This window comes from Perissodus microlepis, chromosome 13 (genome assembly GCF_051167445.1).
Source record: "Perissodus microlepis isolate ML-2025 ecotype Zambia chromosome 13, ASM5116744v1, whole genome shotgun sequence".
In the NCBI taxonomy this organism is placed as follows: domain Eukaryota; kingdom Metazoa; phylum Chordata; class Actinopteri; order Cichliformes; family Cichlidae; genus Perissodus; species Perissodus microlepis.
In genome coordinates this window covers 14,458,993-14,471,220 of record NC_140473.1, presented here as the reverse complement: position 1 = coordinate 14,471,220, position 12,228 = coordinate 14,458,993, and the positions used below count along the sequence as shown (strand labels likewise).

Sequence of the window (12,228 nt, the reverse complement as noted above, 5' to 3'; positions counted from 1 at the left end):
AAAAAAAAAAAAGGATAACACTTCTGAAAAGTAATTTCAAAAACATCAGCTATTGTCTGAAGATGGTTAAGCTTTTAAAGATATATCGTTTGCATCTATAAACAATGACTGATTCACAAAACAGGAGGTCTTGAACCACATATCCGTGATCCAAATAAAACTGCTACATAGGAAGCTGTGAAAACCTGGCCTTTGCACCCTAGCTGATAGGTTTGAGAGACTGGCAACTGATTAGCAGTAAACCAAAAATAAAAACAATTGTAATGATTTGCATTCACCAAAGAGCTACTGTGTGGACCTTGACTGTTTTATCAATTGGTGTTCCTGTTTTTGTAAATTTACTTACAATCTCATCTCTGAACCCAAAAACAAAACGTTTTATCATATTTTAATATCATCTTAAAATTAAAGGGAGAAAATCAGTATTAAATACAATGTTAATTGTGCTGTACTGCATATAAGTTAAAATGCCATTTAGAAACACTTATTGTAATTTGCTGTTTTCATGTGTGTGTAAATAACACAAACAGGCCATTTGTTAAAGCATTTTTTACTGTAATAGCACCCTCTAGTGGCCATTGAAATACTGATGCACAAAAACAATTTCTGTATGGACAACCTAAACAGAACCATCTGTGTGGAAAAATTACACAGGTGCAGAAATTACAAAACTGCAAGACCCAAACCAATGATACCATCTTTCATCTTGTCTATGGATTAAATTAACTGGGAAACTGGGGCACACTACACACTCACTGGCTCACAATTTGATTGACAAGTCGATAGGCAATGTAAACAGGCTTAGTGAGCTCTAATCAGAACCATAATTTACAAAATGAGCTGTTATTCCATTTAGTATAATACAAATAATCTGAAAAAAGTTTACCGAGGTCACAGGTCAAGTGGGGGGCAAGGAGGACTGAAAATTTTAAAGTACATCAGTTACAGCAGTAAAAAAATTCCCACGTGTGGGAATAATAAAAGTTTATCTTATCTTATCTTATCTTACAATGTGCAAAGTTGGCAGTGACAGTTAGCGAGACCTAACCTCTCTAAGGGGGTTCCATCCGACTCAAAGGGGACAGAATCATGCCAGGAAAATTATGAATTATTTTTCTAGGAGTGCAAAAAAAAAAAAAGAAGAAGAAGAAGAAGAGGAACAAACAAATGTGGTCACTGGCATTTCTGGAGTAATAAACACCTGGATTTTATAGGACTGTTGGTACTGTTAGGGGTGTGAGATTATTTATAGAATAATGGTGATGAACGCTGGTTGAATTTTTGCTTAGAGTCCATCCCAACAGCAGCCTGCTGGCCAGTTAAAAGAATGGAGTTTTAAGGCACTTCCAACTTTTCAAATTAGGAACTGGTAGCTAAATCTATCAAGGGGCCACTGGAGAAACTGGGACTTTTGGCACTTCAGCACTGGTTTCATTTTGCATTAGTTGCAGCTTGGTTGGGAGATGCTCTCAGAAAAACATTAGCATTTAACAAACGGGGCTTTAAAAGGGCTTTAAAAGTTTTTAAAAAAATCACCAAATTGCTGTTGGGGCAGATGTGTCTGTATATCATTTCAAAACTATATTTCTCATTTTTCTTGCCTTTTATGGTCCTTTCCCCAGTTTGATGTCAGAGAAATCATGTCAAGTGTCTGTGGTCACTGCTTATATAAACAAGTTAGTACAAAGTGAAATGATACTTCCTGATGATGTGTTTATGGTCCGTTAATTGTTTCATTTTGTGTATTGCGTTTTCCTACGGACACGTACCGCAAACATGCTGCAGCGCAGTCTTCCAACTGCACGTTCCTAGACGGGGATGACGTTGTGCGTTGGTCAAACGGTGATTGGTTGAGAGGTGGGCCGAAACAGGGAAGGAAAGGACATAACTTCCACCAGTAGCAAGAGAAGAGCTAAAAAATAATGAATACAGCAAGAGAGGCACAGACAGCGGCTGTAGTGGGCGCTTTTCATTTCCTTTAACACTCTGTTTCACTTCAGCTCTTTGTATTATGTAACTTCTGTCTTGTCCACGGCTGGCTGAGTAGCCCACTCACCTGTAGCCTGCCGCCTATTTTCGACACTGCCTCCATCGACAACAGACGCTCTCTGCAGGTAGACGTGCCGTCCACGGACTGCCAACGCGTTACCGCTACTATATAATGTACACCGATATATAAGTCACACCCCACTGTATGCTCGAGTCACACTGTAGCTTATTTCATACACGCCCCGAGGTGAAGTTGAGATAAAGCTGTGAGAGCGACAGTCCTACAGTTTGATGCGAACCAAGGATGGCGACGAGTGCGGACCCAAAGATAGTTATAATAGGATGTGGAGTATCGGGTATAGCAGCGGCTCACCGGCTTGTCAAAGCTGGATATGGTCATGTGCGGATACTTGAGGCGACTGGAAGAAGCGGGGGACGAATAAAAACAGCAACTCTGGGTAAGTTTATATGTAGTTTCTGTTTTAGTCGGTTTCGTCTTTACACTGTCAGAAAATCAGAAACCAACTAAATTAAATCCTTAGTAAGAACAACATTAATTTCTAAGTGTGAGCATCTTTATTGCAGACAATCTAGGAGGATAAGCGATCCAGCATGTTCTTGTCTCTTTTAGTCACCTGCTGCTGTCAGCATCTTCTGTTGTACTTATTCTCAGTTTCAGTGCTTGGACTGTTGTTGTGACGGAGTTACACCGTCCCGGGCCGCAGACAGCTGATCTGGGCGCATACACGCACCACCACCATTAGTTTCTACAATTACCGTGGCTGCGCGTCTTTTCGTTCGACCGGGCAGATAAACAAAAAGGGGTGAGAGGTATATTTTGAGCAGCGCAGAGGGTGGCCAACATATTTCCCACTTACCTTTAATAAAGCCGGTCGCGGAGACTCGCTGTGATCGCCGATTATACGGGGGTTATGCAAGCCGATGGTATGGTGTTCCGGGGTTTAAATAGTGGGTTCGCGCGCGCTTGAAAGGTCACGTGAACTGCATTATTTTTTGGTTTGTTTTTTGTTATTGTGAAACACTGTAGGCTGCCTGGAATTGACCATAAATGTCTGTATATACATATATGTATTGTAGGAATACAGCTGGAAATAAGCTGAGGGGGAAAGATTGTTTGGTAAAAGAAATAATAAAGAGATGACTATTACGCCTAGTGGGAGGGGCTATGGGGTATAAAAGAAGGCGGTCAGGGCCTACCTGGGCTTTTTTCCAGTGAGATGTTACAGAGAGGGTAACATGCAGACTGTGTTTTGTATATAGATGTTTGTTTTGTGTTGACTTAAGTTAGTTTCCTATTTTCTTTGTAAATAATCTTTTGTGCACCTGGGAGGCCGGCAGAATAAATTATCCACACTGAATGCTTTCTGACTACGCCTGCATTTGTTCGGGAGAAGTTTAGGAGAGGACCCCGCGACAGTTGTGCAGCTTTCTAATGTTTTCCAAATGGTGAAACAACACAAAAATGATGCCAGTGCATACAGACACCTCACATTAAAGTTTTTACAGGACACTATGGAGTACCGTGAAAAACTAAGTGCATCTTAGCAACCAGGTGCTGTGAAAGTCTGGATGAACCTCACCACAAAAAAAGGGTTTTGGCAGTCTGCTGTAGGCGTGTGACCCGGGCACCTTGGAGTCATTGAGTCGATCTCTGTATGCCAACGTATTCTAAAGTCAAATGTGAGTGTCTGTCTGACAAGCTAAAGCTTGGCCCAAAGTAGGTCAGACAACAGGATCGTGATCCCAAGCACTAAAGCAGAATAGCTGAAAAAGAAAAGAATTGAGGTGCTGCAATGTCTCAGTCAAATTCCAGGCCTCAACACGATTGAATGTGGGACCTTAACAGAGCTGTGCTTTAATGAATGCCCACCAACCTCAATAAACCGAAGCAACATTGTAAAGAAGAGTTGGCCAAAGTTCCTCCACAAAGACGTGAGAGACTACTAAAGTCATGCAGTAACTTATAGTTATTGCTGCTACAGGTGGTTCTTCCAGCTGTTGACTCATGGGGTGTGTTTAGTTTTTCTCAGAATTACAAAGAGTTCTATGAAACCTGATCTACTAGTACAACGGCCTTCCATCATCAAGATAATTGTGCTGTCAACTTAATCTTTGGTCAGTTTGCTGTCATTGTGCAAGTAAATGTACACAAAGACTTGTTTTTCTTTGACAGGTAACACTATTACAGAGATTGGTGCGGCTTACATCCATGGCCCATCTGAGGAGAACCCATTGTTTTGTCTGGCTCGTGACTATGGCCTCCTGCCTCCAGAAGCCCTCACTCCAAAGAACCAGGCCGTAGACGTGGATGAAGATCCTCCCTTGGTCCCCAACTGGTTCAGCAGTTCAGGTGACCAGACATAGTAACACAAGTGTACTTCAGCACATCACATCATCGTATATATTAATAGCGTGCTTGGTAAGCTGTGATTGTTATTACAACTTTAAATTCTGTCCCAAAGGTCAGAGGCTGAGTGCAGAAAGCATGGAACCAGCTGAGGAGCTGTTTCGTGAGATTTTGGATAACACTTCAGAATTTCAAAATCGCAAAAACACATCCTGGAAGAGTGTAGGACATTTCATGCGAACAAAGGTACATTGTTTTGAATTATGCTTGTTGCTCATGATATAAAAAGCTGTAAAAAAAAAAAAAAAAAAAAAAAATCTGTTTTGTTGAAATTTGGCATTTTGTGCAGGCGCAGAACCAAGCAGCGGGAAGGTGGAAAGATGAGGATGAAACCACTAGGCAGCTGCTTCTCTCTGCCTTCAGTACTATGCTGAAGTTTGAGTGCTGTGGAACTGCGACTCATAGCATGGATGACATAGACCTGGCAGGGTTTTCTATGTATAAGAGCCTACGTGGCGTGGACTGCACGCTTCCAAGGTTTGTGCATCATCGTATGCATAAAGGGTGTTAACATAAATGCCATTCATTTACTTGTCATTTGCTCACCTGTAGCAATTTAAGTTTATGCCTTCACCACCAAGTGCTGTCAAAGAGTAAAGCTGCAATGATTAATACTGAGTTATTAAAGTGGCAGTGACAGTCTCGGACGTTGTGTCCTTGGGCAAGACACTTCGCCCGTTGCCTACTGGTGGTGGTCAGAGGGCCCGGTGGTGCCAGTGTCCGGCAGCCTCGCCTCTGTCAGTGCGCCCCAGGGTGGCTGTGGCTACAATGTAGCTTGCAGTATGTGAATGTGTGCGTGAATGGGTGGATGACTGGATGTGTAAAGCGCTTTGGGGTCCTTAGGGACAAACACAGGCCATTTACCATTTAATCCTCTGATCAGCCTGTGTGAGAACCTTCTGTGGTTTTTATTATAGCGATTAGCTAATTATTATTTATTCATTTATTGTCTAGTTTTACAAGAACAAAGCTAATTTATCCACAATAAAGACTAAGACAATGAAATACAGGCACCTTGATGTCTGTAAGTACGTACTAAATAAATAGAAAATGCTCTTGACTGCTCCAGTTTCACCCAGTTAATCTTTATAATTTGTTATTTATTCACTACAGATTATATTTAAAGTAGCCAGACAGGATCCATGGACATGTGCTTGAGCTAACTCTTAGACATATTTGGCACTCTGCCATATTAAAGGTCACGGGCCTGATTTCCATTCGCTGCACCTTAATTCATATAGAGAATCACTAACCACGACTAAGTCTTGAAAGACTATGAAATAACCAGGAGCACATGCTGAAACAACTTTAAGGTTGTATAATATTCTTGTTGTTTTTCTCTGAGTTCACAAACGAGACCTTTTTGAGAGGACGTAACTCTGACTGTGGATAGTATAAAAAATTTTATAACACAAGAAAGAAGACACTCATATATTCTCTCTCTCTCTCTCTCGCTATGTATATTTTAACATACGTGTAAAGTGATAGATTTCAAGCATTTTTTATTTTAATTTTGATGATTATGATTTAGGCCATGAAAAATCAGAAATCCAATATCTTAAATTATTAGGCTGTGTGATTAGGTTTCACTTTAGGTGTTTGGAATAAAAATAATATATATGCAGGTCACACTTTTGAATTAAATTATAATTTTTTTTTATGCTATTCTATTCTCTAATGCTCTAATCCAGACCTTCCCAAAGCGTGGGGCCCGCCCCCTAGGGGCGGCGCCGAGCCATTGCAGGGGGGGCGCGGTATGAAAAGGGGGGGAAAAAAACAAAATGCTTGGACCCTGCTAGCACTGGGCAGCCACAGAAAGGCAAAGCAGGAGATGAAGCATAGCTGAATATGTTTCCAAACCAACTTCATTCTAAGCCAAAGACTAGAAAATATGAAGCATATCTTCCCTTTGGCTTCACCTGCACAAGTGCCAAGGTAGGTCTCCTCAGCAGAATTGGTTTTCCCTGCATCGGGAGCAGCACTGGGCTGTTCAAATCACGGACAAACAGTAACCCACATTCTTGATTTTTAGTTCACAAACGCTTCTTTTAATGACTATCTACTCCTGACATGTTGGAGATGTTAGCTCTTTATACAGTAAAGTTACAGTGGGATACAAATAATATCAGGCTGATCCTGCCACGATTTGTTCCCTGGTTCAAATCACGGACAAACAGTATCTCACAGCTGTTTATGTTTTTGAACCCATTTTGCACAGAGAGGCATTTTTTGAAAAATGTATTGATAGCAATGTTGAATATTATTACACAGGAAAAAAACAACTACGTGTAAAATAATTACACCGTGAGGCCTCTGCCTTGTAAATGGAGTGACAGTAACTGCTTGTGTATGTAAACCTGTAAAAACTGAAGATAGATTAACAGTAACAGTATTTCGTCTTTATCCGCCATTCTGTAATTCAGCTCATGTAAACAATAACGTGGTGCACAGCGTGACGTGAAAAAAGGCACATACCTTTGACGTTGCATGAGAACTCTGCATTCCTCGTCCAAAACTAAATGCAAAAAAGGAGTTTTTAAAAAAATCTCAGTTTTCGGTGATTGGAAACGCCGTTTACGTGTGGACGAAACAGCTGCGTTTTCAAAAATACCAGTGTAGGTGTGGACGTAGTGTAAAAGAGTTAGTAGTTTATTTTATTACTACCTGTCATTTTTAATTGTTTACTAAATGTTTGAGGTGTGAAATAAACCGCAATGGAGCAAAATAAGGGTGTGTGTGGTTGGAGGATGTGTTTGTGTGTGTGGTGGGGGGGGTGCGCGAACATTTTTCTTGTAAAACAAAGGGGGGCCCAGCAAAAAATGTTTGGGAACCACTGCTCTAATCTAATGAACCTCAATAGTGAGCAGTGAGTTAAGTTTTGCACACTTCATGGACACTCATCATCACTTTGTCATTGTCAACAGCTATGATTATCACATCAAATATAAAATACAAATGTACTACAGATGCTGCATTGTGGTCATCTTAATGTATCTTATCTTGCAGAGGATTTGAGCGCCTAATCGAGAACTTGATGTCTGAACTCCCCTCTGATTTGGTGACCTACAATTGCCCTGTGAGCTGTGTCCACTGGAGCAACACAGAGTGTGGCTCAAGTCCTGTGACGGTTGAGTGTGAGAATGGCGAGAGGATTGCTGCTGATCACGTTATTGTCACTGTGCCTTTAGGTAAACTTCTTTTCATATACTTCATCCTGTTTTTCGTATCTCTGCATGAAATTGATTAATTGTAAATTACGTGTTACGACCAATGTCAGAGCTTAATCTTAATGGCGGGGTTTTGGTAGTGTCACTTTAACAATGGAATACAGACCAAGTTAGATTTAACCCTCTGCTGCAGTTTATGCAGTTTTTAATACGTTTTCTTTTTGTCAGGATATCTGAAGAAGCACCACTCCACTCTGTTCTACCCTCCTCTCCCAGCCCACAAGCTGAAGTCGATTGAGACGCTAGGATTTGGAACATGTGACAAAATATTTGTGGAGTTTGAATCGCCGTGGTGGGATGCTGATTGTGAAATCATCTACCTCGTGTGGGAAGACGAGGTTTGTAATGCAGCAGCCAGAATAGTTTCATATGTACCGAACCTGTCTTAATAACAGGTTGACAGATATTTTTAAACTTTGTTGCACAATTTTAAAGATATGAACCTGTTTCTTTGTTTTTATGTATATGATGCAATAAAATATCTCAGAAATGTTGCCTAGTAAGGGTAAAACAATAGAGACATTGTGTGAACTTGTGTTTTAGAGCCAGAGATCAGAGAGGACATAAACTCTTTTGTGTTTTCAGGAGACTGTGTCAGACCAAGTGTCAGATGTGAGTGAATCCTGGATAAGGAAGTTGGTGACATTCACTGTGCATAAACCTTCTGAAACGTAAGTGACATGTTAATCTGAGGGACCATTAATGATTTTTCCCTCCTATAAAGTTTCCTTTGCAATTCAAACCAGCATTCTGACTTCTCTTGTTGATTAACACAAACTCTCAGGGGTAGCCATGTTCTCTGTGGCTGGATTTGTGGCCATGAGGCAGAGTATATGGAGACACTTCCTGAGGAGGAAGTGAGAGAGTCAATCACAGAGCTCGTCCGTACATTCACAGGTAAGTTTTATATCTGATCTAAACCTTATAGCTCTTTCCTCTATAACATAATTAAAGATAAAAAATAAATATCAAAGAGACTAATGATTAAAATTAAAGGTTGTTATACCTAAGAAAACTTCTCTGTATGCACAAGCATCACAACAGTTCAATTTTTCGTTAGAAATCTATAAAAGATCTCATTGTTATAGGAATAAAACAAGTTCAGGTAATAAAGAGTATATATGCAGATATAATGGCATTAAATCGAGCAGCAAACGTGTATGACTATTACCTAAATATCTTTATGTCTTACAGCAATAAGACTGAGTTTGTGGTTGAAACTGCTAATATGATGTTTGCACAAATTGTATTTATATTTTAAAAAGCTGATAGTCATCACACTCTTACTTATATATAACATATTAGTATTGGGAAAATAGTTCAGTATAGATTTATGAAACCAGGTCAGATTTCAGAGTTTATCCTCTTATGTTGACATGCCCAAAACAGGCCACTGTGCAGATGACAATTGATTGTAGAAAACTATGCAGCTATTTTCCTCGATTGAAACCTTCTAGTGCAGAAATGTACATGTTAGACCGAGTATTGAATGGGCACCATTAAGGTAGAAGCTACCTGGTTTGTGCCCGAGAAAACACACAAATCGCCTGGACACTACGTCAGGAAGGGCACCCATAATAATCTGTCAAATCAAATATACAGAGCTGCCTAATGTGGCAACATCTTTTGGAAAGGGGAGCATCTAAAAGTAGCTTGAGGTTTTTCTGCAAGAAATATTCTTCTCAGATAATTGATCCATAATTGATCCAGCTGCTGCTTTTTAATAAACCAGAATGTTTGGGGTGTCACAACCCGGCTCAAAGGACGTGACAAGCAAGTGGGAGACCACACACAGGCTTTTAAAGGCTGTAAGATATTTTTAATGAAATAAGGTAAAGAAACTTAAACACAAGTTAAATAATACAACAGCCATAACTGAAGAACAAAATGAACATAATGAGTGACAGACAAAGAGAGACAGCCATGGTTCAGTCAAGGTGTCTTTATATACTGGGACTGGCCTGCTCAGATGTGCTGCATCTATAACTGGGTCAGCTCCACCTACCTGCAAGAAACAGGCAACAAGAAAACAAGAACACAAGGCCACCCCACTGGCTGTCACAGGGGGCAGATTGGAGGGGCAGGCTGTATAAGGCACTGCCTGCTGAAATGAGCTAGCAAATAGTTACTGATATACAGTATTCAAGTCCTAGAAAGCTGTCATACATAGAGGGAAGGCTTTAATATGTAGTAAAAGTAATTTATTTATATCTGTTTTTTTATATATTTTCTGAAGTGGTTGAGCCTTGGTTATTTCATATTTGTGTGTAGGAAACGGTACCATCACACCAAAGAGAATCCTGTGTTCCCGGTGGTTCACTGATCCCTGGACATACGGTTCCTACTGTCACCCAGCCATAGGCTGTACAGCCAAGGACCTGAAGAACATGATGGAACCTCTGCCTTCACAGGAAACTCTGTCAGAGGTGCAGAACGTCTTGAGCCACCGCTAATATTTTGCTTCCAAGGAGCCAGACTTTCATGTCATTTTTCTAAAGTGGTCTTGAGTAAGAGTTCTCTAGGCTTTTTTGAATGTCTTTAAAAATGTTCAGTCCAGTCCTTGTACCTGACCATTTTCAGAGGAGTGTTTTGTCCATTAAAATCCATTTTAAAAAGTATCCTTTAGTGCTTTGTTACTAGCAGCCTGTTGGAAAAAATGCATCATTTGTTCACATTTGTTTATTCAATCTATAAAAAATGCCAGTGATAACACAGTTCAATTCAATTCAATTTTATTTATATAGCGCCAAATCACAACACAGTTTGATAAGAATTGCTAGTAGAAAACGTGACATATCTTGGCATGGTGTGCAGCAGATGAACTATTAGTAAATCAAGTGAGTCATATTGCCCAGGGAAGTACTGACTTCTGTTACTTTATAGTTAGACAGAAAGTGACATAATATAACCTTGAAAAATGTTTCTCACTTTTACTGCTTGTGTGTTTCAGCCCCTGCAGGTGTTGTTTGCTGGAGAGGCAACCCATCCTTGCTTTTACTCCACCGTCCATGGAGCAATTATCACTGGGTGGAGAGAAGCGGATAGACTCATCACTCATTACTGGGCTTCTGTTAGCCCATGAATTCCCTGTAATATAAGAAATTTAAAGATAAAGACTTTTCTTTTAGCTTTTTTTCTTTTTACTAAAAAACAATCAGATAAGTCTTTTATCTTTTCTGACTGCTCTTTAGTCAGATAAGATAAAAGACAAATCTTATCTGTGTTTTAGCTGGTGACACTGAGTAATCATAGTGGTTGTCTGTTGGCACTAAAAACCACAGTGCTGAATATGGGGAAAAAAGAGGGCTTGTGGCATAGTTATGTTGTAATCTGGAGTTCCACTCCTTATCTGGGTTTAAAGGTTGACGCATTACATTATACATTAGTCATTGCTAACATGTTGCCAAGGGAACTTTTACTGGTGGAGTTGTTGGTAATATTAATGCAAGTAAAATTATGTTTTTGTTGTGATTTTAAAAATAAGAATATGCATAAACTGAATCAATGCCAACAATTTTAATAAAAAATATCAAAGAATAAGAGCACTGAACAATTTTAGTGTATTATGAACAAATAAGACACAGTTATGCATGGTCAACCATGGCATACCATAAAAACGACAGGTAGATCACACGTGACTTAATCGCTACAGGCAAGCAGTAGTTGGGCAGGTGCTTGGATAAAATTTGCTAAGCAAAGCAGGTACAATAGAACAAATACAAATGGCAGGCAAAGTAGCAGGAAGTTATTGAAAAGTGGGTCAGTGTGGCGTGGGGTTAGTGATACAACCCTTAGTGAGTGTGACTGAGGAAGGAATTGATTAAAAATGGAAAAACTTGCAGGTATGGATGAAGTAAGCTAGATAAAAAGTACACCAAATATGTAATAGCTTTATTTTCCATAGAGGAAATATCCATACATAAATGCATTCCCTGGACATTGCAACTATTTTGCAATGATTAATAAGCACAAATCAAAGTCCAAATCATCTGTTTTAAACCACAATCAGGACACATGCTATGTAGTTGCTTGTGTGTTTTGTCTTTCTATAGAATAAAAAGACCACAAATATAATGTGTGATTCAGATGCAGAATAGTTCATTTCCTCAATAGGGAGAACACCAAATCATTGAAACATTACATTAAACACAAAATAATGATATATTTGCATTTTCTAAAGGACCGCGGTCCTCCTAATATTTAGAATTATGTAATGATTTTGTTTCAGTTTATGCAAACATAATTTATTAGATTCCCTATAATAAAACTTAAGTAAATGACAGGAGATGCACTTTGCTTTACTTGTCACAAGTGGACAAAAGGGCTCTATCCAGGTTTGTGATTGTGTTTTTAATTAATAAATAAAATCAAACTGTGACACATTGTAGTGTGTTTACTGTGTTTATTTATGCAAGTAAATTAATGTCTACTTTTTTCTCCCCCTGTGTTCACCTTATGAGGTCACCAAATACTCTTGTCTTTATTGGTTTATGCATAAAGAGAGCAGGAACTTTCTCACTTGCACCTCTGCAAAGGTGTTTTTCTTTTCTGTACTAGAAGCACCAAGGTTAATCATAAACCAGG

The 12,228-nt window shown here is 39.4% G+C and overlaps 1 protein-coding gene across 1 annotated transcript; it reads left to right on the top strand.

Annotated features, from left to right (window-relative positions):
- The first annotated feature begins 1,849 nt into the window (after positions 1-1,849).
- On the top strand, positions 1,850-12,031 carry LOC146374865 (peroxisomal N(1)-acetyl-spermine/spermidine oxidase-like). Its single transcript, XM_084947952.1, has 10 exons — positions 1,850-2,447; positions 4,184-4,360; positions 4,473-4,603; positions 4,707-4,894; positions 7,424-7,605; positions 7,813-7,982; positions 8,230-8,315; positions 8,429-8,541; positions 9,916-10,070; positions 10,595-12,031. Exons 1-10 carry the CDS (start codon positions 2,294-2,296, stop codon positions 10,724-10,726), a joined length of 1,488 nt encoding a protein of 495 aa, XP_084804078.1. The 5' UTR covers positions 1,850-2,293; the 3' UTR covers positions 10,727-12,031.
- Positions 12,032-12,228: the final 197 nt, after the last annotated feature.